Genomic DNA, 27,116 nt, shown 5'->3' on the forward strand with positions numbered 1-27,116 from the left:
AGGCTTCTCCTTCAGGTCACACACAATGAAGTTCTTCTCACTCGACCGAGAAGAAAAGGGCTTGCCTCCGCCGGCAAGCAATAATAACAATGTCCCTCGAGGGCCACCTTTTTATACCCAGTCGAATCCCACACAACCTGTTCCGGAGCCAGAGTACAACGTGGATCGTGATCGTGAACGACTCAATCGTGTGTATAACGTACAATTAAACAGTCTTGTGCCAGCAGACAACAAACTTCTCATATTCCGCTCCTTGACTGGCATTGATCATGTGCCCGTCCTCTCCAAGGATGGGTTCTTCCACCCTCGCAACGTTCCCAACCTTGGTATCTATACACGCGTCGTGAAAGCGGAACAGACTGCCGCGTTTCGCTATCGCTGTTTCAGCATATTGATCAACACCTGTCTGGCTGTGCAGATTGTTGTTGCCGCCGCATTGACTGCTATTGGTGCTGCTCAAGGCCCCCATGGAGTTATCACTGCGTTTGGTGCTATCAACACCATAATGGCCGGTATATTGACCTATCTTCGTGGTTCTGGACTGCCTAATCGCGAGAAGACCATCGAGAAAGCCTGGGGTCAAGTGCGCGAGTACATCGAACAGCGCGAACGCGAGTTCTGTCTAGAGGGGTGCATGCTCAGTGTCGACGAGGAAGTCCGCACCGTTGAACGTATGTATGAAGAGGTCCGCATACAAACGGAATCTGGCAGCTCTGAAGGTGGAGGTGTTAGAGGCTTTGAATCATTGCGCAACATCAAACACAAAGAAAGTGTACTGCCAATGGGAGTCGCCAAAGAAATCTCACAGTCCCATATGGATACGGCCAAGGCTGCTGTTGGGGCACAATCAGACCGGGTTGAAGGCAGTGTTCGTGATCGACTTTCTCACTACGGTGATCAGTATCGACACACAAGCGATAATGTGCGGCAAACGGGAGACAATTCTCGACACCAAGGGGAAGGCCGCTTCGACCAGCTCAAGGAAGGGCTTCAACAGGTTCGGGAACATTTCCAGCACACAGGCGACCAGACACGCAGCACAGGCGAGAGTCAAGCCGGAAACATTCGCGATGAACTTCGACATGCTGGGGATCTTTTCAGACACGCAAGCGACAACTTCCGGAGCACGGGAGAAAATATTCGGAATACAGGCGAAAACCTTCGACACACGGGTGATGGTCAGATCCATCAAGCAAGTGAACAGGCTCGACACGCGGGAGAAGCCCTGCAGAATCCTGAGATTCATGTTTCTATTCAAGCAGATGGGAACTCGAAACAAACTCAGACCGAAAAGGATTTTCAATAACCCTTTTCACATTTGCTTCGACTGAAGGTCTGGATTAGTGATGTTTTGCGCAGGGGATATAAAACGCATGGAAACGTACATAGAGCACGCGTTTGTCTTTGGTTTGTGTTGTCTTATGACTGCATATGCCTATAATACCATAATCATCATATTATAATACATAAATATATCAAGTTCATAGATTTCTCCTTATATGTCTCGTAGGTACACTACGGTCTTCACTTCAATTTTGTATTCGCCTAGAAGAACAGCAGCAACGATGCAAATACCACCAGCTATATAAGCAAGCCAGGGGTTATCGTTCAAGGCTAGAGCAGGTATTCCAATACAAGGCACGTACCCTCTCACCACCCCAACAACATCTTCGCGCGACACAAAATCCTTTTCGACAGGATACAAAAGTCGATCATCGACCGCATTATTGTCGCCTTTAGTCAATATGAGGTGTCCAGTTTATTATCAGTAACTAGTATAGCATCCTATGGTAGATATGCATAGTACCCCGACACGCTTCCAGTATTCAGAACCTGGATTGCCCGATGAACCATTGGTAAAGGACGACCTGAGAACCATATGACAGGTATGTCGCCTGCAAAAAGTCTAGCCTCTCGATTCCAAAGCAGAATCACATCGCCGCGGCGAAAAGCAGGCTCCATGGATTCAGATGAAACGACCATTATGGGATGCGTACAGCCGGTGATAATGCACAGTGATTTCCAGACCATAAATATCGCCGAAAAAGTCCATACAATAGGGAAAAGGTTCGAAAGGAATCTTCTATATTTCATCGTATCGATTTATCCACTCCCTTTTAAATGTTCACGATATGAATTTAAATATAGATTCGCCCAGGGTTGATGTTACTCGGCATGGAATGAGCGCCGATTTCATACAGGACTGCACGTGCATTATGCAATGTAACGAAAGAGACTTGTAGCTATCCAAGATAGTTTCCCTCTGGCAATGTCGCTTTGTTTGCGAAAGTGGAGTCCGAATACGACATGACACAAAGAGGCTCCGACATTGAAAGTAGGTTATATTTTTAGCTAAACTATAATACGATACAGAAGCACAGGGTCCACGGGAAAGCAGATAAAAGTACATGTAGGCAAAAATATTCCACATTTGGTAATAAAACACATCAAAGTCGAAGATAGAGAAAGTAGTACCACCCAAACCAAACACCGGCTGGCCCGGTCTTTCAAAGCATAGAATTGGCCGGAAAACCTACAGATATTTCTTGGCCTCCGCAATGAAGTCATTCACATGCTTTGGATCCACGTTGACGTACTTCAGACAATCAGAACCGCAAGGCTGAGGGGTACCCTCGTCTTTGAATAGACTGGCTAAAACCATGCACTCTGGCTCCACGTTTTCGACCCGAACAGCTAAAATAATTAATTGAAATTCCCCAAAAAACAAGAACGAAGAGAAGATATGAAGATACTTACATGTGTCACTTTCTTGAATGACTTTCACACCTGTGCTGTTTTTATTCGCGTTCTTACACAGGTCGACGTCGTGCTGGTGAATCCCAGTCGGCAGCTCCATCCGCACATCGAGGTCGACGAAAGGATCGGTATCACTTCCTCTCTTCAGCTTTGATGACTTTCCTTGCGCAACATTGACCCCAGCCTGGACGACTTCTCCTATAATAGGTGCCACCATGCTAACGAGTGGGACGATCAGTGGAATTGGTGCTGGGCAGGGCTGAATCACGGAAAGTGATATCAAACTAACCCCAAGGAGAGCTATTGCTTTGACAGTCATTGTCACCTGAATTCGGAGAGGGATTTAATCTGATAGTAATAGAAATAGGGGTATCAATATTTGCTAATCTTGTCGGTTTCGTGCTATTGCCCTTCGGCAGGGGAGTAGCACATCTTATACCTTGTCTAACAATAGTGGTATTTACATGCAATGGAAGGAAGTCATTCTCATCATATGACAAGACCATAGATGACGTAAATGGAGCTTGAGCCATCGATTCTTAACGCATAGCTAGAAGAAATTAATCACCCGTGTTATGTAAAAGACCTACAAACAGGGTCGCATTCAAACGGGCCATCTGGTAATGTGATACTGCCATATTTGGATATACCTCATGTGGATTCGTTTGATGCGAAGCTTGGATAACGAAGCAGGGAACATAGCTACCCCATGGAGAAGCTTCGATGATGTCTGTGGCAACTCTAACCCCAAGGCTGTTCATTGTCCTTGAATAGTCATGCAACATCATTTGATACTATGGCCCCTTTTTGTACACTTTCTTTGTAGAGATGAGCCCCATTTATAAACTAGTCGGTTATAAGACAAAAAATTCTTATTAAGTGCAATAGTTAGCCTACCAAATGCACGAGACAAATAGTATAGCAGCATAACAGATTTATGCCTATCCATATATATTTACTCTGTCTTTCTCTCACTTGTTTTGGTTCCCTCTGAATATTAATATGCGTTTTGCTAGGTGAACCAAACTCTACTGATCTTGGCAATTGTATCAGATGACATATCTACTGAAAGGTGTACGGTATGTAAGTTCAATGAATCAGCCCTTGACATGAAGTCTTGATTACCTAGTTATAAAACTGATGCACAATTCTTACATAGATAAAAGGAAAATTTTTAATGTCGAACCAAACTTGCTTTTATAAGAAATACATGGTCTTCTGGATAGTCAACACCACAGATTATCAACTTTAACCTCTCAAAAAGAGTCACAAAATCTCATCATTGAGTCAGGTAAGTTATCATACGGATTTGAGAAGCCTCTGTTACTGATCGGAGACAAGCTACAAAATGGAACCAACAGCCCCTAAACCAGTATATATGCGTCCCATGCGTATGGATCTTGAGAATGGAGGCACCATACCGCAAAAGCAGTCCCTTGCATCACTGGATGGCGTTGTACATGAGTGGAAATATGGTTCGAAGAAACGAGTTGTCAAATACTCCGTCATGTATGTGGGAGTATCACTAGTGGTTGCTATTTTAATTGGGGTTATAGCTGGATTGTGTACTGCACGCAGTGAGAAGGCCTAAAATATCTGGGATTTTTCTTTCTAGTCAAGAATTTGAACCTGTCTTTTCTTTCCTTGCTTTCTCGTTTCAAATGTTGGTATTGAAAGAGTGGGGTTTTTTTTCTATTTTTAGCCTCTATATCCCCTAGATATAACTGGATGAAACTCCAGTTTTGAAACTAACCTGGTATATGTTGTATGATGAAATATGATGAACAAAAATTGCATGTAAAAGAAAAAATAAAAGAAAATCGAAATAGTAACTCCCATCTCCAAAAAAAGAAAGACAAACCTTTCAACCGTAGAATTATATTCCTTTATTCCACATCAACTTGGCTATGGCTCTGACATCCCAAGCCCCCATCCAAAATTCCACGCCATTAGCACGCTGGCGTGTCATTTACCACTCATTTTAAGGACTGTGCGGGTACATTCTCTTCTTCCACGTGCTTCAAATGTTGTCGTTTTCGTTTCTTTTGAACCTCGATTTCTCTGGGAGTTTCGAGCCGAAGAGTTTCTTTAAATAATCCAACAACATACCTCAGGTTTCTTTTGTCGTTCGTTAATTTTCTGTCGGGTGAAAGTGCCGTTATTAATATTTGACTATCCTACTAGAAGACGATAATGTACCGAAAACAGGAGCGAAAACAGGACAAAGTGTATAAGGAGAAAAACGAGTTGCAGCGAAATTCTTCATCGATGGAAGAGCTCGGATCTAAGCCCTCAGTTACCACAGATGACAGACTAGCTTCATCCTTCTTTTAGTATTGATATTAATGACATTTAGTTGACACACAGCTTATCGTAATCTTTCTTTCGTTCGGATGTAGTATACTGATGGCGTCCTCTGGTTGGACGGAAATGTGGGGGAGGTTTTGCGAGAGTTATGCGAAACGCAAAACCATCTTCACATATTGCGAAAGGCGAGTTGAAAATCCATCAAGTGTAGTGGTATCCTGGCATGAAGGGAAATTCGATAATTTAGTGTCCATTTAAAAATTATTTAAGGAGGTCATTGGCCGCTGGGGCTTCTTCATAGATCTTGCCTACAGAGTGCTAAACACTATGTACAAGTTGCTTTCTAGACCATTGCTTAAACCATATTCAAAGTTTGCTTTTTCAGTCAAACCAAGAATGCTATCTACTCAGAAATCCAGCCATCCTATCTCGATTCGTCCCTCCAGGGCCGAGCTCGATACCTCGAAGCTATCACCCCAAAACCTGGAAGTCGCGATCAGAAGTCTTCACCAGGATGGCCTGGTCATGATCGAAGATTTGATACCGCATAAAGCGCTGGACTATCTGAACGAAAAAATGGTGTCCGACGGTTTGGCTCTTCAAGGCCGAAAGAATGAGGGGCCCTACAATTATAACCGCGGCAACATTCAGCAAGATCCACCGCCGGTGAGACAGTATTTCGACAAGAATATCTTCCTGAGTAGGTGATCAAAGAGTGAAAGTAATTATTTTTGCTAAACTTCTGTATAGACCCCATGGTCACCCAGGTGACATCCACGATGCTGGGCCCGATGCCAAAATGGACATTTTGTTCTGGCAACAGCGCCATGCCTCCGACACCAGAGACGCCTCCAACATCTCAGCCAGTTCACTCTGACGCAGATTTTGAGCACCCGAAGCATCCGTTTGCTCTTGTTGTTAACGTGCCACTGATCACGATGACGCCAAAGAATGGGTCAACGGAGATATGGCTGGGAACGCATACAGATACCGGGCTTGACGTTCAAGAGGGTCGGCATGGGGAAAGATCAAGTGGCAGAATAAATACCACGGCGCTCGAGAACCAGCGTGCTGTTCGCCCACCATGTCAGCCTGTCGTTCCAAAGGGGGCTGTTGTCATTCGGGATTTGCGATTGTGGCACTGCGGCGTCGGCAATCAGACCGAAGATGTGAGGGTTATGCTCGCCATGAGTATGTCAACTGTTTCAAGCGCTTCTAAACTGGAAACACTGCTAATCATGTACTTTTTTTTAAGTCCACTTTGCTCCCTGGTACCGCAACCCGATGAAACTGGAGCTTGCAGACGACGTCAAAGAGATAGTCGAGAAGGAGACGGAACTGGAAATTCCTGTCAATTGGGTTCCTCGTGAGCAAGCGCTTCATCGGTACTTGAATCGGGGATTTGGTAATTCGTACGATTTCGGGCAAAGCCCGTGAGCACCAAAGGCCAACGACACTGCGCACTGCGTGGGGTTTTCACATGTTTTTGTTGTATTAAACTAACAGATTGTAGAAGTATCATTGGTCTAGTTTTTATTCAATGGTCTTAATCTGAAGTTACGGTTAATAAGACAGAATAAGCGTGGATAATAAACTCGGCTGTTTGTTGACCCCACCGGGGCTTTCCCGAACAGGAAGGCTATTGATAATTGGATCTATCCCGATATAGTTAACTCTAACTATTCCACACGACTGTTCATTCGCTCGGATATGAAAGGAGAAGTGGGAGAGGGAAAAGCAGTTGTGATCAGCGTTGTGGCGTAACTTTATTCCCCTCTTTTCATCCGATTGAAGCTGTTTGTTTCTATACTAAATTACAATATGGGTGGAAAAAACTAAAATTCGTTTATGACGGTAGCCCGAGACAATTAAATCCCACCAACAGACCTTGGTGGAACAGGGTCCAAACTCGTCAGATAAATTAATAATTGCAGAAGCATTCATATTAAAATATGTTCGGGCTCATGTTGCTTGCCTAGAATGTTACATCGACCAATGACTTGCATGCCCGCATAAGGATTCAGCCCATCCCACACGAGTGGGCATTTGTACTATGACTTCCCCGCAGAATCCTGACTAGTTTTAAGAATAAGAGAAGAAAAATTACGCGTATAATAATAATGAAGCCGCTCGGCATTCATTGATCCGACGCCTAACACGCTTTTCATTGGATTTATTACACCCGGTGTTTTTTATTTCTCTGCTCACATATAAGAAATCTCCGGCGCTCCTCCGGATCTGATTCATCAGGATCAATTGATGCATGTCGAGCTTTCAATGCGTCAAGAGCAAAAATGAAGCTTCTTCTTACATCTCTAGCGGTGGCTTACCTATCAGCTCAGGCTCTAGGTAGGGCTGTGTCGCATAAAGTCGGCTCCTATGTTCTCACGGAGCATCCCGACAGCGAGAAGCGAGCTGTGTTGCAAGATATTGTAAGGCCAATTGAAGCGAATCCTTAATATAATACTGAAATCCAAGGTGCTAATTCAGATAGGTAACATGGGATAACCAATCGCTCTACATCCATGGAGAAAGGATTATGATCTTTTCTGGTGAAATTCACCCATTCCGGTACGTCCGCCGAGCCATTGAATCTAGTTTCTCTCGCATCTAACCAAGGCCAATTAGTCTTCCTGTTCAGGCGCTTCATCTTGATGTGTTTCAGAAAGTCAAGGCCCTCGGCTTCAATACTGTCTCGTTCTATGTCGACTGGGCTCTTTTAGAAGGCAAACCCGGTTCTTATCGCGCCGACGGCATCTTTAATCTACAGCCATTCTTTGATGCTGCCTCACAAGCCGGTATTTACCTTCTGGCTCGCCCGGGTCCGTATATCAACGCCGAAGCTTCTGGGGGTGGATATCCGGGATGGTTGCAGAGAATCAGCGGCGTTTTGCGAACTCGATCTGATTACCTTAATGCTACAGCAAAGTAAGTTTCTCATAATTGATTCTGTAAGAACATGACTGAGTAAGGCTTGTTTCTAGCTATGTCAACAACATTGCCACTATAATCGCAAAGAACCAGATCACCAGCGGGGGTCCGATCATTCTCTACCAGCCCGAGAATGAGTACACTTACTTTGGAAACGGGGAATCTTTCGACCCACAGTACATGCAGGATGTTATAGATTACGCCAGGGATGCCGGTGTCGTTGTACCATTTATTAACAACGATGCTGCTGCACTTGCACACGATGCCCCCGGGTCCGGAGTAGGAGCTGTAGATATCTATGGGCACGACTCGTATCCGTAAGTGCAAGAGTTGAAAAATGGCTGATATGAATATCATTTACTAATATTTACCTAGTCTAGGGTTTGACTGCGTAAATATTGTCCTGTCAAGTTACCGACCTGCATAAAAACACTAACAAATACCACAGGCGAATCCATCAACCTGGCCTTCAGGAAGCCTGCCTACAACCTTCCACGAGACCCATCTAGAACAGAGCCCGTCAACTCCGTACGCAATTGTTGAGGTAAGCCATTGCAGGCCACATTATATGGTCTTCTGACTACTTACAAGACAATTTGTAGTTTCAAGGAGGCTCGTTTGATCCGTGGGGCGGCGTCGGTTTCGACAAATGCAATGCATTGATCAATGACCAGTTTGCAAGTGTCTTCTATAAGAATAACTTGGCTTCCGGGGTTGCGATCCTGAACTTGTACATGGTAAGTTTTTTCTATCATGAGCAACACAATTTTTAGTGTGCTAATTTCCAAGCAGATCCATGGAGGAACTAATTGGGGTAATCTTGGACATCCTGGAGGTTATACATCTTACGATTATGCGGCATCTATATCCGAATCTCGAAACGTCACCCGTGAGAAGTATAGTGAGCTAAAGCTGATCGGCAACTTCCTCAAAGTCTCGACATCCTATCTTGACACTGTACCCGGTAATGCTTCCACTACAGAATACACCAACACGTCAGGTCTCACAGTGACCCCGCTCATTGGAAAAGGCACCAATTCCTCGTTCTTTGTGGTCAGACATACTGATTACTCGAGTACCGATGTCACAAGCTATACACTCAAGGTGCCGACTAGTGCTGGAACCCTGACGGTGCCTCAGTTGGGTGGCGCTTTGACACTAAATGGTCGTGACTCTAAGGTTCATGTCGCTGATTACAATGTTTCCGGCACCAACATTCTCTACTCAACTGCCGAGATATTCACTTGGAAGAAATTCGCCGACTATAGTGCACTCGTTGTCTATGGCGGACAAGACGAACATCATGAGCTCGCCATTTCCTCGAAGGATTCTGTTTCTGTAGTCGACGGCTCCCAGGGAGGTGTTACGACAAAGTCCGTGGGTGGCCAAGTCGTCATCGCATGGGACGTATCTTCCTCCCGCAGGATCGTCAAAGTTGGTGATCTTTTGGTATTTTTGCTTGGTATGTTGCTATACATGCATTCCATGAGAGAAAATGTCCAATTTTTCTAACAAAACTCCAGATCGCAACTCTGCTTATAACTACTGGGTTCCTCAAATCGACTCATCGGCCCAAAAGACCGATTTCTCTACTCAAAGCTCGATTGCGGACTCCCTCATAGTCAACGCCGGATACCTCGTTCGCACAGCATACTTGCAGGGCACCAAGCTTCATCTTACTGCGGACTTCAATGCCGCTACTAACGTTGAAGTCATCGGGGCTCCATCATCCGCCAAGAGCCTCTATATTAACGGGGTGCAGCACGATCATAAGACCGATTCCAACGGTTTCTGGAGTGCAACAGTGAAATACTCTGCCCCGAAAATCAGTCTTCCAGATTTCACAAAGTCAGAGTGGAAATACTTTGACAGCTTGCCGGAGCTCCAGTCATCGTACGATGACAGTTCGTGGGTTGCAGCCACTCATAACTCATCGAACAACAATGTTGCTCCCTTGGACACTCCAGTGTCTCTGTATTCTTCAGACTACGGGTTCCATACCGGATACCTACTTTATCGCGGCCACTTTGTTGCTAATGGAAACGAGAGTTCTTTTACTGTTGCTACCCAAGGTGGTACTGGATTCGGGAGCTCCGTATGGCTCAATGAAAGCTTCTTGGGTTCATGGGATGGAAACGCCAATGATGCAAACCAGTCATCGACTTATAAGCTACCCACAACGCTCAAGTCAGGCTCAAACTATGTTCTCACTGTTGTTATTGACAATCTCGGTCTGGATGAAAACTTTGAAGTCGGGATTGATGAGATGAAAGATCCGCGCGGAATCCTCGACTACAACCTGTCGGGCCACAGCCAAAGCGACATCAAATGGAAACTAACCGGAAACCTCGGTGGCGAGGACTATATCGACCTCGTGCGCGGTCCACTCAACGAAGGAGGCCTCTACGCTGAGCGACAGGGCTGGCATCAGCCTACACCACCGAGCAAGAACTGGGAAACATCCAGCCCGCTAAGTACTGGTCTCAGCCAGCCCGGTGTCGGCTTCTACTCGACTTCCTTTAATCTCGACTTGCCCAAGGGCTTCGACATTCCGCTGTACTTTGTGTTTGACAACAATACCTCAACCGAGCAACCCTACCGAGTGCAGCTGTATGTCAACGGATATCAGTTCGGCAAGTTTGTGCCGCACATCGGGCCGCAAGGCGAGTTCCCTGTGCCGCAGGGAATATTGAATTACCAGGGCGAGAACTGGATAGCAGTGACACTGTGGGCTCATGAAAGCAACGGCGCCAAGTTGGGCAGTTTCGAGTTGATTAACCGTACCCCAGTGTTGACTGCCTTGAGCGGGATCACAGCGTCCGAGCAGCCTGCGTATAAGAAGAGAGCGGGGGCATATTAGAAACTCACGGAAATAGCAAGACGCTTATAGCCTAAAAATCCAGAGCATACTTTTCTTTTGCAAATGAATCCCTTTGCCACTATACACTATCCACTAACTGTATCTCTATACTATATACGTTATCGATAAGGACATATACATACTCTGATTGGCTGCGGACGAGTAAAGTGGAGAACGTGGCGGTGCAGTGGCCGAGCCATCCCCATGTCTCATGCCGACTCACTTGCGCATCTTGACATTCTTTGATTCTTCAACCTTTGTCTACCTACACTCTCGTCGCCCATTTTCCATCCTTGGACGCACTTCTCCGGGGATTTCCTTCTGCCACCTCCTCTTTTGCTGGTCAACACAGGATCATAGCTAGCAACATTCACTACCACCATCACCACATATCGTGGTTGCCTAGTCGCCAAACAAGCCGATCCGACACTCCCGATCTGAGTGGCTGTGTGGCGAAATCCTTATATACTCAAATAAAACCAGCAGAGAGCTGGCATTCTCGACTGTCCACTTGTCGATAAAACCACAGAAAGAGACACCATAATGGCAGACAAATACGTGGGTTCAACGCATCTTGCTTCGTCCGATACAAAGAGATACTGACAACTGCCACAGGACCAGCCACCAGCGTATCCTGCTCCGGTCCATCAAGACGCCGGTCCCTATTACAACCAAGCCCCTTCTCCGGCGCCATACGTCCAGTCTCCTCCGCCACAGGGCGGCTACAATAACAACGGTTACTCAAGTCCGGCACCTCCGAACGGATATCATCCTCCAGGACAACCATACTACGGGCCTCCTCCCGGAGGATACTATCAACAAGGATACCCTCCACAACAACCGCAGCAAGGCTACTACCCTCCTCAAGGGTACTATGCGCAGGACCCTAACAGAGGACACGGAAGCTCGGCGGCAGGCGGGATCTGCGCCGGCATCTCTGCTGCGTTGGCGCTCTGCTGTTGCGCGGATATGTGTTTCTTTTTGCTGTGAGCGCAGTGACCACCCTAGGTTGAGAGAGATGTCATCGACGTAATCATGTTTCGGCAGGAACGAACAATTATCATTGGGGTTGGTTCAAGGTGTTCAAGGGTGTTTTCTTGCGTTATTGTTTCATGAGACCCTCTCGGCAAAGTAGGGTTTGGTCCTCGGTTTTCTTGCATAGTTTTAGGTCTGCTTTTCTGTGGTATCCAGCTTGGGGCATATTTAAAGTTATGCAGAGTTTGTAATTTTGTTATTGACAGTCCTTATATTTATTGACTTCTTTTGTAGTGGCTATGTACATGGATCCTTGGACAAGCCTTTCCATTTCAACAGTTCCAAAACAACACATATCGAAAATTACAACAATAAATAAACGCGAAGGTATCATAGTCATACAGCAATAAAAACATTCAAAACGCCTCTTGCCTCCAAATTCGTAAAATTCCTGTAGTTCTTTTCCCGGAAAAAAAAAAGACCAACTTCACCGCCGAGAAGATCGCCGGTAAGGCTCACCATCGTCTCCATAAGCCAATGGGTCAACTCTTCTATAACTCCCCCCTCCGCTAGTTCTTTTCCGACGTGGTGGGCTCGTTGCGACGCTGCTCTCGTCTTCCTCCTCGACTTCTACCTCGTCATATGGAGTCGCCGAGCTTTCCTCGATTACCTCCACGACATCTTCCGAGTAGTCGTCCTCTGTTTCTCTTAGTGAATGCGTCCGTGAATGCGGCCGGCGAACCTCGACAATCTCTTCCACCACGCGTCCTCTTCCGCCTCGTGTAGATCTCGACCGCGACGCCAGTCCTCCTCGTCGTCGTGACCCTCCGCGAACAGATTCTTCTTCTTCGACTACAATAACGCCGCTACCACCACCGTCGATAGAGCCCCTGCTGTCGCCTCCCAGGCCGAGACCTTGGTATAGGATGAACAGGACGAGGACGACGGCGGCCACAACGCCAAGAACGATGCCAACGACGACACCTGGTTCCGGCGACGAGTCACGCAAGGCATATGTAGCAGGGATTGACAGTATTTGTGGTGCGCGCTTTTTGATTTCGTGGGCTGGCGGGGAGGATAACGAGGTTGGGTCTGTCGTTGTGGTTGCTATGGAGCGAGATAGGAAGGCGGAAGCGAGGTTGCGAACTGCACGCATGATGGGCTCGGTGAAAGAAGACATCGGTGCCATTTTTCGATCGGGATCGCGTATCGTCTCTGGTGCGGTACTGACAGTGATGGCAACGAGAAGAAGAAGTCGTGTAGGGTCGCTGCGAGCCACTGCTGGTAATTCGAAAAAAGTGTCGTTGCTATTGTCGAGCAAAGAGCATGATGTCGTGGCCAGTCCAGAAATCAGGATAACAGTCTGTTTCTGTGTATAATTCCGACTAGATTCGATGAAGAAACTGCGACGTGTTCCCCCACGAACAACGTGAACAACGTGCGGTGAGCGATAGGCGATGATGTCGTTTGTTTGTCCGGGCTTCGTTGTGTAAACAACACACGGGAAAGCGGCGAAGCTAGCGATGCGGGGGCCTGTACTCCCCCAAACAAACTTCGACAGATGTCTTATTATTTTATTTTTTATGCCATTAATCAACATCGTTTCAATGTTCTGGTCGATCAATTAATTTTACAAATCATGACTCGTAATATGCCACACAAAAAACCGCCGAAAAAACTCCAGTCCCCCTAGCCATGAAGGAAAGAAAAGAAAGTCGTTATTTAATTGTGTTAGAATCCATTATTCGAAACGCCTCTTGATCAAGATCATAACTATTCGACTGCGGTGCCATCTTCGCAAGGACCTCGCGAAACTCGTTCAGAATGGCAAACTCAAGCTGTAGTTTCAGAGCGTACACAAACGAGTGGACGAAGGATTTGAGAATGTAGTAGTCCAGGAAATCGAGCACGACGATCAAGACATCCAGCAAAATGGAAACGACCTGGATGACGATGAGATAGGATATGGTCGCACGAATCCGCTTGTTGAACGAGTCCTGGGCCATTTTGAATGTACCGTAGATGTATATCGTACTGAGGATGACTTCTTGCACAGTAAAGATGACGATCTGAATGCGTTCGATGCTGTTCATATACGAGAGGTACTTGGGACCGGGCTCCTCTATGCCGATGGCGAAAATCGTGATCGTCGAGGTATGCAACACAATGGCATTAATAATGATCATGGCGAGAGCAAGTCGCAAAATGTATCGATTCCGCATCACGAAGCCAATGAGGCTGAGTCGCGAATACATCACCATTGCGAACCCCGTCACCATCCCCATCCAGCCCAGTTCGGCGACCACCATGCTAAATATATAGTTGCAGCTCGGCACGCACACTTTTAACACGAATCCGATGGCGTGTAGAGTGACTCCCCAGGTGGTGATCAGGACCGACCAAAAGTACAGTCCTGACCAGCGACGGAAGAGGTAAAAGACGCATATTGTCAATTCGATGGTTATCCAAAGAGGAAGCGCGGTAAAGACTGCTATGAGGGACCTATGCCAACACAAACGTTAGAAATTGACGCTGATATAACGAGAGACTTGTATAATAAATACCAGACGGTTTGGTTCCAGGGCAAAGGACCGACATGAGACATTGACCAGTGGAACTGGTCAAATGGAACGTAGGGAACTGTGATATTTCCTGCCATGGTGGTGGGCACACGTGCTCGACTTGATTAAAGAGCGATTAAGCGCCGTCTGCGAGAAAGGCTGGACTCGTAGTTGAAGAACATATACCCCTCCTCCTCCATACCAGAGTCGTTTGTCTTCACGAGATACAACCCCAGGACAATGTTCTCTCATAGGCCTTCCAGGTTCCGGTTCCAAATGACCATCTCGAGAGAGCGCGTGGAAGCAAACGTCTTTGGGGGGCGGGGAAAACCCTTGCATGCTTATGCTTGGCATTTTAACTTTTAACAACTGCAGAACTCGATCTGCATTTTGTCGGGCGCAAATTAGAATTAAGTTTAGAGGGGGGCTACGGCCGGCTCCAAACTGTAAATGAGGATTAGCGTGCGGTTATGTGTCTATTATTATACTCAAAGTGGATGTGCCAAGGCATTTCCAGCCCTTGGCTACCAATGGCTCGTTTAAAATGTAATGGGGTCGAGTCAAGTGAGCGTAAATCCTGGCTTGGCTTCTGCCTTCTGGCGATGCTGTTATTCGTCATTGAGTCGCTACAGACTCCGTCGCTGACAGAGTCGGGTTGCAGAAGAATGCGGCATTACGGTTCTGACTGTGAGTACATTTGGAACGGGATACACGTGGAAGATCCATTGCCCTCTTGGGTCTGATTCAACGAGGTCCATGGGCCATGGCACCTTCAATCACATGACGTCCTCACACTCTTTACAGTCACGAGCTTTTCCAAGCCCTAAGAAGCGGCCAAGACAGACCTCCATTCTCACTATTCGGTGGTAGAACACACACAGGCGAGGTGATACTGGATATTAATGTCATGCCGGGTAACAAAACTTCATTGTGGCCATCTATCTATCTAGACGTACAATAAAAGATGGTACGCGGCTGCCCAAATCTATCCAGATATCTTTAGACAATTCTAAATGCAACTTCTAACATTCCCGAAATGTTGTTTCCCAATTTCATATGCTGTTTTCTTTCCAAATTCCGTGCGAGACCGGAAGAATCAAGGAGGCAATCACCGGACGGAGGTAATCGACTGTCCTCCATCCCACGTGATCCGCTTGCGAATCACCATTTTGAAGCTTCTGTGCTTCACGTCTATCATCTCTTGACGCTCATCAAGGAGGTACGAAGACGGGGCAAACACGAGGGCTTCACCCGTGCGCAGGCTGGAGATATGGTATAGCCCATCCATGTTATCATCATCCCCATTGGCAGCTCGCTTGTCGTCGATCGAAATATGCTTCTTGATGGTTTGGTACCATTCAGGACTAGAAAAGCGATGGACGACAGTAATCGAACACAGGTCGATGAGACGAGGCGAGATGGTTGGTTCTTGGGTCGAAATGATAACCCGCACCCCCAAGTGACGCTGCTGGCGAATGATGTTCATGAATGTTTCAGTCAGAGCGTTTGCTGCCTCGGTATTGTTCATGTACTGTTAAAGTGTTAGCACAGCGCCTCAACAATTCCAATAGGGAAAGTTGTTAGCATACCTTGTGTGCCTCATCGGCCACAATCATTTTCCCTCGTGATGGATGCGCGTGAAGGAAGAGATCGATGGCAATGCGGAAAAGAATGCATGCCGTGCTTTGGTCCATGAATGGGCAGGACAAATCTAGAATCGTGACTCCACCGTCGACGAAGTAGTCACTGCCACGGTTTCTATTCTCCCCCTTGAGATCAAGAAAAGAGTCCAATAAATCCAGTCGTTGCTCCAAAAATGGGGTTTGAGACCTGTCAAGACGAAGGTCCTTCACCCGTTTGCGGAAGTCGAAGTAATTAAAGTATCCCTTGTTAGTAAGCGCCATTTCACGCAAAATCCTTGTCAGCTGGGCCATGTACAAAGGCATAGAATCCTTTTTACCCATAGACATCAAGGAGAGCATGGTGGCGATATTCAGATGTTGTGGCTGCAAAAGGAACGGGCGCACAGTGACGTTGGGGATTTGCGAATACATCTTTTCGAGATTGTGGAAATTGGATGGCGAAGTCAAAACTCTCACAGGGATTGACTTTTTGTAATTTTTTTTATACTCGGGCATGATTGACGCAAGAAACGCCGCCTCGCTGGGCTGGCTACTGACATTGGAGCTGTATTCGTTGTAATGCAATACCAGGGTAGACAGAGGTTTCTTCAACGTTCCCAGAGCTTGAAAGGGCAAAGAACAGTTTTCTTGTGCTTTTGATTAGCTGACTAGATTCTGTGGTAAATGGTGAGAGGTCTTACCGATCATGCAGGAAGTAGTATGAGACTTTCCACTACCTTGAAGACCACAAACAAAAGCAGAGAATGGAATGTTTGTGTTCAGCATCACCCTTGGGTCAACCAAATCCTCGGACTGTTTCGTGGCCAAGTGACCCAAAAGACCGAATTGGGGCGGCATTTTTTCGCCCATCTCCTCCAGAGTAGGCGAAATCAGAACGGCCTGTTCAATGCTGCGAGACGAGCTGCCACTGTCTCCAATCGAGTTCTGCCCATCTAGACTCAGGAATTGCAACTGTGCTTCCAGGTCAGGTGTTTTCTCCCTGTTGAGCGAAGCTCCAGGGTCAGGGGATGAAGCCATACGTTGACTGGCCAGATCTTCCTTGAAAGCTGCATTTATGTTAGAACATCGCACCATATGAGTATGCACCGAGACTCACTCTCCAAAAGCGCGTTAGTCTTATTAACCAAGTTTGGTTGCTCTTCTCTGTTGAATTCAACGTTTGCTTTTCTGGATTCAACGATTGGTTTTTTAGATTCAACTCTTCTTTCTTGGACTTGCGCCTTTGCCTCTTTGGCTTCTGCTTTTGCCTTTTTGGCTTCCGCTTTTGCTTTCTTGGCTTCAGCTTTTCTGGCTTCGAGCTTTTCAGCTTTGGCAATTTTCTTTGAATTGGGTGGGTTTGCACTGGGTAGCTTTGGCGGTTGTGAGTCTGACATCAACTGTTCGAGAAACTGCGCATTAGAATCCTCTGAATATTGTGAGCCTTCATCAGATTTGCTTTGGCTAGGAACTTGGACTTTGACAGCCAGCCTCGGCTCTTGCGGCTTCGAAGGCCCGGCCATATTGACGGTATTTGGCTGCTGCTGCTGCTGCTGCTTCTGATTCTCATGAGTATGGATTTATTTATGGTGCAGCATGACGCTCAAACCTGAGTAGAAGCTCCCCCATTTTTCCCCCAGTTCGCATTTCCTTTAGCGGCGGTTTCCTCGATAGCCTTGGCATAGCTAAGAGAATGGTTAGGCGGGGAAAAAAAACTCAGTAGGCAGAGTCAAGCTTACTCGTTCACCACACTTTTGATAAAATCCTCCTCACCAGGGTGAGACTGGAGGAATTTGGATATTATCTGTTGCGTGTTGACGTTATTTTGCGTCGCGAACATTGAACGCATGTCCTTGCGAATTTGTCGTCTTATTTGAGCACGGATCTGCTGCTCCTCTAATTGATCTTTTGACTTCTTTTTCGACATGGTGGCTGTAGAAATTGACGACAATAAAGAGGGGGAAAGGGGGAAAGCTTTCCTGTCCAAAATAACCTATGTGGTAGAACTTTGAAAAGGAAAAATAATTTGTGGAGGATGCTATCGCAGACAACAATCTTCGTTTGAAAATAGATCACGTGATTCGTAAGCATGGGTGATGGGCTTGTAAAGAACAAGTATCACAACGAATGTTTCCCCCCCCCCACTTTAGTCCCAGATGCAAGTGCAAGATCATGACTACTACTACCTTGGGTCTTATTTCCGGTGTGGCCGGCTTTTGACAAAGACATCGTAACCTTAGTCGATACACCAGTTGACACTTCATGCATGGCTATATATTGCTAAGATATGCAACGTATTTGTTGATACATGAAACCTAGGCATTATTTTTCAAATTGTTCAGTTCTTTCTTTCCAGCATATTTTGTGGTTTCTTTGCGAGTCTTCGCGCATGCTTTCTCGCTGAACAGCCTCCGAATGTCATAACCCTAACAGTCGAATCTCGCTCAGGCAGCAGTTTGAAGTAACTCCTCGAATCTTGCATATGCAGTCCTTTTTTTTTTATTAATTTTAACACTAGAATCTGAGACTTGTCATTTACGATAATGTGGCTCATTGTGATATGCCGCTCTCAGCCTGCGCTGCCAAATACATGCATGCATAAACCGGCTTAGATTTTATCGCCGTCCTATCAACCATTGATTACGAAAAAAAGAAATGATTTTCACCCAGCTGGGCCACTAGATTTTGGCCACGCATTATGACTGATTAGCGGTGTTTATGCCATATCAGGGTTACAACACATTTGAGGGCTTCGCGATTGGTTTTTCGCAAGGCTGAACTGAACAGCTCATACATGCATCAAACCCCTCTTTCAATCTAGGCTTCAACGGACATGCTAAATAGATGGTTTAATTTTAGAGAGCATTCTAATATACAGTGCCAAATACTCCAAATATCTTGATAAAGCTCTTCGTTTTAATCCAGCCAGAAGAAATTGATCTAACAAGCGTTTCGTCTCGATAAGAGCCCACCTATCTATAAGCCACCGTTAGGCATTCGACTACTGTGATACCCCGAAGAAAATGGAATGGGATTCAGTTGTTTATTCAAGATGGCAGTAAGCCTCGAAAACAAATATTCCGATGGGAATGTTTTGCAATCTCCGACAGCTGACGGGTTGTTCATAGCCGGCCAAAACCCAGTCCTTACTTATCACGGTTTATCAAAGTTTGTTTTGGAAATTCCCAAGATCGCTATATGGTACCTGAAGATCTTATCCGTCCGCATCGCCAATTGTCGCGCCGTCTGAGCTATATTTCAACATCCGATGCTCTCGACCTTCAGGAAGCAGACAGTCAAGTGGGCCACACATTTATCCACTATCTATATTCTGGAACGTATGAGTCCCTTGATTATAATGGTTTAAATACCATGTATACTCGAGGAAAAGACTTTGAGCATGGTATTCTCGTTTATTCTGCCGCGATTGAATACGACATAGCAGAACTAGCTCAACTTGCCAAAGATGAAGTGAGCCAGGCTGCAGCAGATCTCGAACTCTCTAGTGTAATCAGACATGCTAGAAAGGTTTTCGACTCCTTACCGCGTGGGAACAAATGGATTTTCGAGCTCCTGGCGTCTTTGATGGAGGAGCGTCTGGAGAAGGATGCGCATACTTTCCTAAAGGAAAACTTCTTCGAGGGCTTCGGCAAGCACGGGACCTTCGACCCGCATCTGTGTCGATTCATTGTTGAGATTTACGAGAAAAGAATATCCGATCTGGCTGAAAAGATTGAAGGAAACTCCGAACACGATCAAGAAGAATCTATTCATGAGAATGGTGTCTCCGCAGAAGCATCGGATGAAGAACCAGATCTCGACGCAGGCGACGATGCTCCAGCGATTGAAGACCTTGAAGCATCGGATGCAGAACCAAATCCCGGCGCAGGCGACGAGGTTCTAGAGACTGAAGACCTTGAAGCGGAACAACCAACAGAACCGGCTTCCCCCATTGAATTTGACGTAACTGATTCTCCGCCTGCTGAAGAATATAAACCGTCTGCAGATCTTGAAATCCCTGAACCCCAGTCAGAAGATCAAATCCAGGAAGAAAACGCGGCCGACCCTGAAACTCCAACTTTTGCTACTGAAAACCCCGGTATTCTCGAACAAAATCCTGATCTGGTTGAAAATACCAAAGAAGATGTTTGGGAGTGGCCGAGCTCATTGGCAGTTAGCAAGAAATCCAAAAAGACCAAAAAGGACAAAAAGGAGAAAAAGGACAGAAAGAAAAGCAGCAAAGTAGATTCAAGCCCATGAAAACCCTATCACCGAAATTTGGCTCGTTTTCATTCGCACCGACATCTATCCGTTGGTATTCATACATGGATAATATCATGCGAAATAGAGATTTCCTATCCCAATCTAGTTCATACAGCTTACAGGGTACGGCTAAAAAGGGAATCTTGTGTTTCGCTGTCTGGTGGTCTTCTTAATTGAATGTCGTTAAATTGTGTTTTGGCAAAATCTATCTATATAAATTACATATTGTTACAAGTTATCTCATATGATTCCGTTCAGAAAAGTAGGTAATAGGTATATGCAATACTCCCTGCTAAGGCAACTGCGAGATGCGTACGTAAAACCGGTACGCGTAATATTACACCAGATTTCTCTATATTGCGTAATCTAGCCCTGTATTTCCTGTGACATGGCTATAGCGATTTTCCCTCTTCTGTATAAAAGCCTTGAGGTGTTTTACTAAAGCTCCAAGAGGATAGCTAAATAGTTCTTTTAATTTTCAAGAATGCCATTTGAAGCTCAGTTTACTGTCGTAAATACAGGATAGCAACAGTAGGTTACAATGGGCGACTACGTAATACGGTAACGCGTAATATTGCACCAGATTCCTTTGTATCGCGCAACCCAACCCTAAACATAATTATAACTACCGTTCCTCCCGAATACGGCTTCAAGGGGATAACAGCCAAGTAGTTCCCCTAATTGCTAAGAGGCTAGAAATGCCCGAAGCCCGGTTTTCCGTCGTTGCTAGCACGGGCACTTTCGACTTTACGCCCGCCTTCGAGGATGCGGTTCTCTGCATCGCCCCTTCGGCCCTCTTTCTGGTCGTGGCCCTACAGCGTCTCTTCTGGCTCGCGAGACAGCCTCGCAAGGTCGCCAAAAGCCACCGTCCACTCGTGAAAGTGGCACGTGATAACCTCTGCTGCAAGTTAAAAAAACAACTACTGACTGGTTCAGTAACTACAGGGACTGATCGGCGTCTACACGGCCCTACAGCTTGCAGTGTTGCTTTACTGGGCGCTGAATGCAGAATCCGAGTTGCGGACGTCGGCCGCCGTGCTCGCCTTCGTCGATGGATTTCTGCTCTTGTTCCTGTCCCACGCCGAGCATGCGCGCTCGGTGCGACCATCGACCATTATAAACGTTTATTTACTCTTTACTTTGCTCTTTGACTGCGTCGTCGCCAGGACCCTGTGGCTTGCCGACCATGACTCCACCATCTCGGGCCTCTTCACCTCAACTGTCGCCATCAAACTCTTTGTCTTGACTTCTGAAGCGTGGGAAAAGAGACCCATACTCCTGTCCCAGTACCAGTGTCTCTCCCCAGAGGCAACCAGTGGCATACTGGCCCGGAGTGTCTTCTGGTGGCTGAACTCATTGATGCGAACCGGCTTCGCTCGCTCCCTCACCGATCATGATCTGCTCCCCATTCATGCTAGCCTAGCGGCACAAACACTACTCCCCAAGGCACGAAACTCGTTTGGTTCATCAAACCAGTCGAACCGTCATGCCTTGGCCGTCTCCACGTTGTGGGCCACCAAGTATATCTTTCTGGCTGGCGTGGCACCCCGGCTTGCATTGGCAGCTTTCAAGTACACGCTGCCTTTTCTCATCACTAGGACGACTTCCTGGACGGCCGATCCGTCGCAGTCGGATCCATTTGGATGGGGACTGACAGGCGCATGGCTGCTGATCTTCCTTGGGCAAGCAATTTCGAACGGCTTTTATTACCAGATGACATATCGATTTGTCACTTCGATTCGTGGCAGTCTCTGCAGCTTGATCTACACCAAGACCTTGGATCTCAGCAGCGCAGCTCTCGACGAGTCCGTGGCAGTATCGCTCATGTCCACCGACACCGAAAGTATCTGTCAAAGCGCCGCAACCCTGCACGAGCTTTGGGCCTCACCAATCGAATCTGCAGTCGCCATATTTCTCCTGTACAGGCAGCTTGGCCTTGCCGCTCTAGCCCCGGTCGTTGTAGCAATCATTGCCACTACTGGCATGTTGCAGCTTGCCCGGTTCATTGGCATGGCCAAGAAGAGATGGATGAGGGGCATCCAAACGCGGGTCGATGTAACGGCTTCCGTCCTCGCATCCATGAAGGTTAGGATCCAGCGGGAACGCCTGATAATACCTATTCTTGATGGTGGGCTACATCACTAATTGGTTCGCTGCAGGAAGTCAAAATGCTTGGCTTGTCAGATATTGTCGCGAGCATGATCCAGAACCTCCGCGTAACAGAGCTGGATTTGTCCAAGCAGTATCGCAAACTGTTGTCCATACAGATTTTCATTGGTAGGTACCCAAGTAATGGACCCTTGATATGTCGCGTTTTCGTGCTACTGCTAACTCCTTTGGCCGAGCAGCAATGAATACGGCGAACATCGCCCCTTTGGCGACCTTTGCAACCTTTGTGATTGTTTCCAAGAGCACTGGTCAGCCCTTGAACACCGAGTCTGCTTATACCTCGCTCTCGCTGATATACCTCTTATCGGACCCCATGGTTGTCGTATTTCGTACCATCCCATTCATCAGTTCTGCGCTCGCCTGCTTTTCGCGCATTCAAAACTACTTGTTGTCAGAAAGCTGTACCGATTACAGACGGCCCTTGAGCGAGCGGGATCATCACCCAAGCCAAGACTATGAGAAAGGAGACACGCTTGTGGCGATATCAGGAGCTAGATTCGGCTGGATTCCCGGAAAGCCGGACATCCTCAACGACATCACCGTCAATATCCGCAGGTCCTACTTTACCTTCGTCGTTGGACCCGTGGGCTCGGGCAAAAGCACCCTCGTGCGAGCTATTCTGGGAGAAGTCCCGCTCCGAGCAGGTTCCATCCATGCTGATCCCGGTAACATGGCGTTTGTTGGCCAGGAGCCCTGGATCCAGAACCTGACTATACGCCAGAATATCCTAGGCAGCACCAGCTACGACGCGGAATGGTACGGCAAAGTTGTCTACGCGTGCGGGCTAGAGCAGGATATTGGCGAACTTCCCGACGGAGATGCTACAAAGGCAGGCAGCGCGGGTTTTTCGTTGAGCGGCGGCCAAAAGCAACGGCTCGCCCTAGCCAGAGCCATCTACTCCAGGGAAAAGATAGTCTTGCTGGACGATGTCTTTGCAGGGCAGGATGCGGCGACCGAGGAGCACGTCTTCCAGAATCTTTTTGCCGAGACGGGTCTCTTCCGACAGCTGAGCATAACTGTGGTCTGTGTCACGAATGCCATCCATAGACTCGCCTATGCCGATCATGTAGTTGCTCTGGATGTAAGTGGCCATATCATGCACCAAGGCTCATTCGCCCAACTTCAATCCGATACAAATTTTCTGCGTGGGCTGGCAGTCGAACAGAACGGCGCGATTGACGCAGCTAAAGCATCGGTGCCACATCGCCACGAGGCTGTTCCCAAGGGCCGATCCGAAACAGATGCTGACCAGAACAGCGACGACTCTGAATCGCCTGGTCGAGTCCCCGGCGAGTTTGCCACATATGCATATTACTTTGGCTCCATCCCTGTATGGCACACCGTACTGCTCGCTGCCCTCATCATTCTGTACGCGGGAGGTTTTCAGATGACGGCACTCGTACTCAGCTTCTGGACGGACACTGCCAAAGAATCCGGCCAAGTTACCAATGACTACTACCTCGGGCTCTTCGGAATGCTCACCAGTCTCGCCGTCGTGGGCATCACAGGGGCCGCCTATTTCTTCCTGGTCGTCATGGTGCCTTTGAGCTCCGAGTCTCTCCACGCTCGGCTTCTACACTCCGTCATTAATGCCCCTGTGGCCTTCTTCTCGCGCACCGACGTCGGAGTCACCACGAATCGTTTCAGCCAGGACATGTCGGTCATCGACACCGAGCTGGCCTTCGCCCTTATCGATTTCTGTATCAACTTTGCCCTCATCCTCATGTCGGTCATCCTGATGTGCGTCTTTTCTGGGTATTTTGCAGCCACACTTGTGCCCTTTGTCGCTTTCTGCTGGTGTGAGTTTTGATAGCCCGCCCCCAAACCCCTTAATGTGACGGTACTGACATGACTATGGGCCAACAGTTCTACAAAAGTTCTACGTGCGGACGTCTCAGCAGGTCCGACTGTTTGATCTCGAAGCCAAATCTCCCCTCTTCACGCAGTTTCTCGACCTCGTCCAGGGCCTGTCCACGGTGCGGGCGTTCGCGTGGGGGCCGCGCTTCATCGAGCGGTACCTAGAGCTTCTCGACGCCTCGCAAAGACCCTTTTACCTGCTCTTCTGCATCCAGCGCTGGCTGGGCCTCGTGCTGGACCTGATGACCGCAGTCCTCGTGACTGTCATGATGATCCTGGTCGTGGAGCTGCGGGTGCAGCTCTCGCCACAGTACGTGGCCCTGGCCTTCGTGCAGATCATGTCGTTCGGCCAGTCGCTGGCTCACGTCATCCAGGACTGGACGCAGCTCGAGACGTCGTTTGGCGCCGTCGCGCGCGTCAAGACGTTCTGCACCGACACCGAGTCGGAGAACCAACCCAACGAGACGGGTAGTGTGCCCGAGAACTGGCCGGCGTACGGCCACGTCACCATCGAAGATCTGGTGGCATCGTACGATGCGCGCGAGCCCGTCCTGCGCGGCGTGACCCTCGACATCCCCGCTGGTGCTAAGGTTGGCATCTGTGGCCGCAGTGGGAGCGGCAAAAGCTCACTCCTGGGCTGCATCCTGCGCCTCCTCGAAGTTGGCTCCGAATCGCGCATCACCATCGACGGCGTCGACATCACGACGCTGCCACGGCAGGCTGTGCGCGCTGCAGTGGCCGTTGTGCCGCAGCACCCTTTCTTCCTAAAGCATACGAGCCTCCGCGACAACCTTGTCGTCCTTCACCGACAGCAGCAGCAGCCCGATGACGACAAGATTCTCCAAGTCCTGCGCCGGCTCAAGATGGACGATGTCGTAGACCGGCTGGGCGGCCTAGACAGCCCGCTAGACGCCGACCGGCTCTCGCAGGGCCAGCGCCAGCTCCTGTGCATTGCCCGGGCCATGCTGGCTGACAAGCGGGTCATCCTAATTGACGAGGCGAGCAGCAATGTCGACGAGCGGTCTGAGCGGCTCATTAGGGACGTCATGCGCGATCAATTTGCCAGCTGCACCGTCATTGCCGTTGCGCATCGCCTCGGTGCCGTCGTGGACTTCGATCGTGTTGCTGTCATGGGCGGCGGTCGGCTCCTGGAATGGGATAGTCCTCGTGCTCTCCTGAAGCGAGATAGCGAGTTTAAGAGGCTTTGGGATCTTGGGGCGAGTTAGATAGATCTATACATGTATATATCTTGTGTGTCTGGCCTTTGTTTCAATAACCTCAAAGCTAAGATCCACATCAATATAGCTTCCCGAAACTAAACCATAATAATACTAGCGCCCGCTAAAATTCAACGCTGTTATCCAAAATGGTTCCCACTTCCCCAACACCCCATATTTTTGTATGCCGGGGTTCTTAACCATTTAACTGTATCTGAATATCGTCCCAGCATCAGTGGTAGCAAAAAGCGATTTGCTTCAATCGTGTCTCCGAGTTCTGCCAGATGTTATCTCCGCAGAAGCAATGCCAACAGTACTTTGCAGTGGTTCTGGCCGATCAGGTCCGCCGGAATGCTACTTGTCAAGGTATCTACATGTACAGGTACAGGGTAAAAGGCTTAAAACTGTTTCTTGAGGAACCCTCCCGATATGTTCTGTTCATCTCGCTGGTTTCCGTATGAAGTCCTCCTCGTTCCGGTTAGGATGATTTTAATTGCTTGGGAATCAAAATGAGACTGTCGCATCCTTATGTAACATGAGATAGAGATTCCTTCCCAATTCAGCGCTGGACCCTATATCAACTAAGGATAGCTTCATGGAAGAAAGACCGTAGCACTACTACACAATATTTCTATTTCCACGCCAACGCCTCACTTCCACCGACTTCTAATCTTCTTCCCAAGGGTTCCCGATGATGCGTGGGATCAAATTACGGGACAATATCGAAATGGTCAATCTCAACGGCAACAATGGACTCGCTTTATTTTCGTAAGATCCTTCTATCCTCGTTTCCTCGTTAGAGGTCTAAGTCTCAGGGTGTTCCGCGTATTATCTTCTTTTTACGTAAATTTGTTAATTACTGTAATTTTACGGTCGCTCCGAGAGCTAATAAGCGAGCGTTTAGATGGGTGATTGCTCTAGAAAAACGAGTGATTGGCAGGGCAAGGACTGAGCCAGCGTGCCAACGTGGGGAATAGCGAGTGGTGGTGGTAAGGTATCCGAAAAGAAACAGGTAATTCTATAGATCTCATCAAACCCCAGTTCCTGGTCGAGGACGTATCCGCTCCAACAGATACCCCGATTTCTTCCTCTTCATCTTCCCCACCTCATACCAGTCCACTCGCAGTAATTACCGTTTGTCAAGAAGCTACAAATCGGAAAGTATCTAGTGGTAGCGGAATTATAGATCCTGTAAAATACATTTAATACTCCGGATCATCAGTCCCCCTTAGTAACATGAACTGATCCGTGCATGAATTAGTAAATGATCGGCGTTGATCGCTCAAATAAGAGCATCTATGAGTCATCTGTTCTCGGAGTTACTTTTCCACAATGTCTCATTTGCTCCTGCGTCGTATGAAATCATGTTTTAAATGCAAGAGCCAGTAAACTCGACTACTGAAATCTAGAAACTAACTCTGATTCCTGCCTAATTTGTCCTTTCTGTAAGGGCTTTCAAATAATGCCACCACCAATATGCGGCTTTATTTGCGTGATCTGCATAGTACTTCGTTAGTCACATAAAATTGGACACACGGCAATATAGATACTCCGTGTCGTCTCTTATTACGGTTTCGTATTGCAGTACCGTAACAAGTGA

General features: G+C 47.6%; 10 protein-coding genes across 10 annotated transcripts; 6 read left to right on the plus strand and 4 right to left on the minus strand.

The window, feature by feature from the left end:
- Positions 1–25: 25 nt before the first annotated feature.
- Positions 26–1,306, plus strand: TRUGW13939_08978 (uncharacterized protein; the record flags this gene model as incomplete). Its single annotated transcript, XM_035492103.1, has 1 exon — positions 26–1,306. One exon carries the CDS (start codon positions 26–28, stop codon positions 1,304–1,306), a length of 1,281 nt encoding a protein of 426 aa, XP_035347996.1.
- A 1,227-nt stretch (positions 1,307–2,533) lies between these two features.
- Positions 2,534–3,076, minus strand: TRUGW13939_08979 (uncharacterized protein; the record flags this gene model as incomplete). Its single annotated transcript, XM_035492104.1, has 2 exons — positions 2,534–2,694; positions 2,758–3,076. The coding sequence occupies 2 exons, from the start codon at positions 3,074–3,076 to the stop codon at positions 2,534–2,536; spliced, it is 480 nt and encodes a 159-aa protein (XP_035347997.1).
- Positions 3,077–5,460: 2,384 nt separating this feature from the next.
- Positions 5,461–6,501, plus strand: TRUGW13939_08980 (uncharacterized protein; the record flags this gene model as incomplete). The annotated part of the gene is made up of 3 exons (XM_035492105.1): positions 5,461–5,764; positions 5,815–6,255; positions 6,320–6,501. The coding sequence occupies 3 exons, from the start codon at positions 5,461–5,463 to the stop codon at positions 6,499–6,501; spliced, it is 927 nt and encodes a 308-aa protein (XP_035347998.1).
- Positions 6,502–7,358: 857 nt separating this feature from the next.
- Positions 7,359–10,855, plus strand: TRUGW13939_08981 (uncharacterized protein; the record flags this gene model as incomplete). The annotated part of the gene is made up of 9 exons (XM_035492106.1): positions 7,359–7,496; positions 7,559–7,635; positions 7,693–7,992; positions 8,049–8,312; positions 8,371–8,386; positions 8,444–8,539; positions 8,598–8,732; positions 8,788–9,457; positions 9,519–10,855. 9 exons carry the CDS (start codon positions 7,359–7,361, stop codon positions 10,853–10,855), a joined length of 3,033 nt encoding a protein of 1,010 aa, XP_035347999.1.
- A 543-nt stretch (positions 10,856–11,398) lies between these two features.
- On the plus strand, positions 11,399–11,845 carry TRUGW13939_08982 (uncharacterized protein; the record flags this gene model as incomplete). The annotated part of the gene is made up of 2 exons (XM_035492107.1): positions 11,399–11,413; positions 11,471–11,845. 2 exons carry the CDS (start codon positions 11,399–11,401, stop codon positions 11,843–11,845), a joined length of 390 nt encoding a protein of 129 aa, XP_035348000.1.
- Positions 11,846–12,317: 472 nt separating this feature from the next.
- TRUGW13939_08983 (uncharacterized protein) lies at positions 12,318–13,430 on the minus strand (the record flags this gene model as incomplete). Its single annotated transcript, XM_035492108.1, has 1 exon — positions 12,318–13,430. The coding sequence occupies one exon, from the start codon at positions 13,428–13,430 to the stop codon at positions 12,318–12,320; it is 1,113 nt and encodes a 370-aa protein (XP_035348001.1).
- A 118-nt stretch (positions 13,431–13,548) lies between these two features.
- Positions 13,549–14,489, minus strand: TRUGW13939_08984 (uncharacterized protein; the record flags this gene model as incomplete). The annotated part of the gene is made up of 2 exons (XM_035492109.1): positions 13,549–14,332; positions 14,395–14,489. 2 exons carry the CDS (start codon positions 14,487–14,489, stop codon positions 13,549–13,551), a joined length of 879 nt encoding a protein of 292 aa, XP_035348002.1.
- Positions 14,490–15,499: 1,010 nt separating this feature from the next.
- TRUGW13939_08985 (uncharacterized protein) lies at positions 15,500–17,937 on the minus strand (the record flags this gene model as incomplete). Its single annotated transcript, XM_035492110.1, has 6 exons — positions 15,500–15,922; positions 15,981–16,660; positions 16,715–17,080; positions 17,131–17,569; positions 17,620–17,695; positions 17,750–17,937. The coding sequence occupies 6 exons, from the start codon at positions 17,935–17,937 to the stop codon at positions 15,500–15,502; spliced, it is 2,172 nt and encodes a 723-aa protein (XP_035348003.1).
- A 1,096-nt stretch (positions 17,938–19,033) lies between these two features.
- On the plus strand, positions 19,034–20,270 carry TRUGW13939_08986 (uncharacterized protein; the record flags this gene model as incomplete). Its single annotated transcript, XM_035492111.1, has 2 exons — positions 19,034–19,068; positions 19,139–20,270. The coding sequence occupies 2 exons, from the start codon at positions 19,034–19,036 to the stop codon at positions 20,268–20,270; spliced, it is 1,167 nt and encodes a 388-aa protein (XP_035348004.1).
- Positions 20,271–20,971: 701 nt separating this feature from the next.
- On the plus strand, positions 20,972–25,525 carry TRUGW13939_08987 (uncharacterized protein; the record flags this gene model as incomplete). The annotated part of the gene is made up of 5 exons (XM_035492112.1): positions 20,972–21,154; positions 21,219–22,358; positions 22,433–22,550; positions 22,622–24,241; positions 24,309–25,525. The coding sequence occupies 5 exons, from the start codon at positions 20,972–20,974 to the stop codon at positions 25,523–25,525; spliced, it is 4,278 nt and encodes a 1,425-aa protein (XP_035348005.1).
- Between the last annotated feature and the right edge of the window lie 1,591 nt (positions 25,526–27,116).

The sequence above is a fragment of the Talaromyces rugulosus genome, chromosome V (assembly GCF_013368755.1).
Source record: "Talaromyces rugulosus chromosome V, complete sequence".
Classification (NCBI taxonomy): Eukaryota; Fungi; Ascomycota; class Eurotiomycetes; order Eurotiales; family Trichocomaceae; genus Talaromyces; species Talaromyces rugulosus.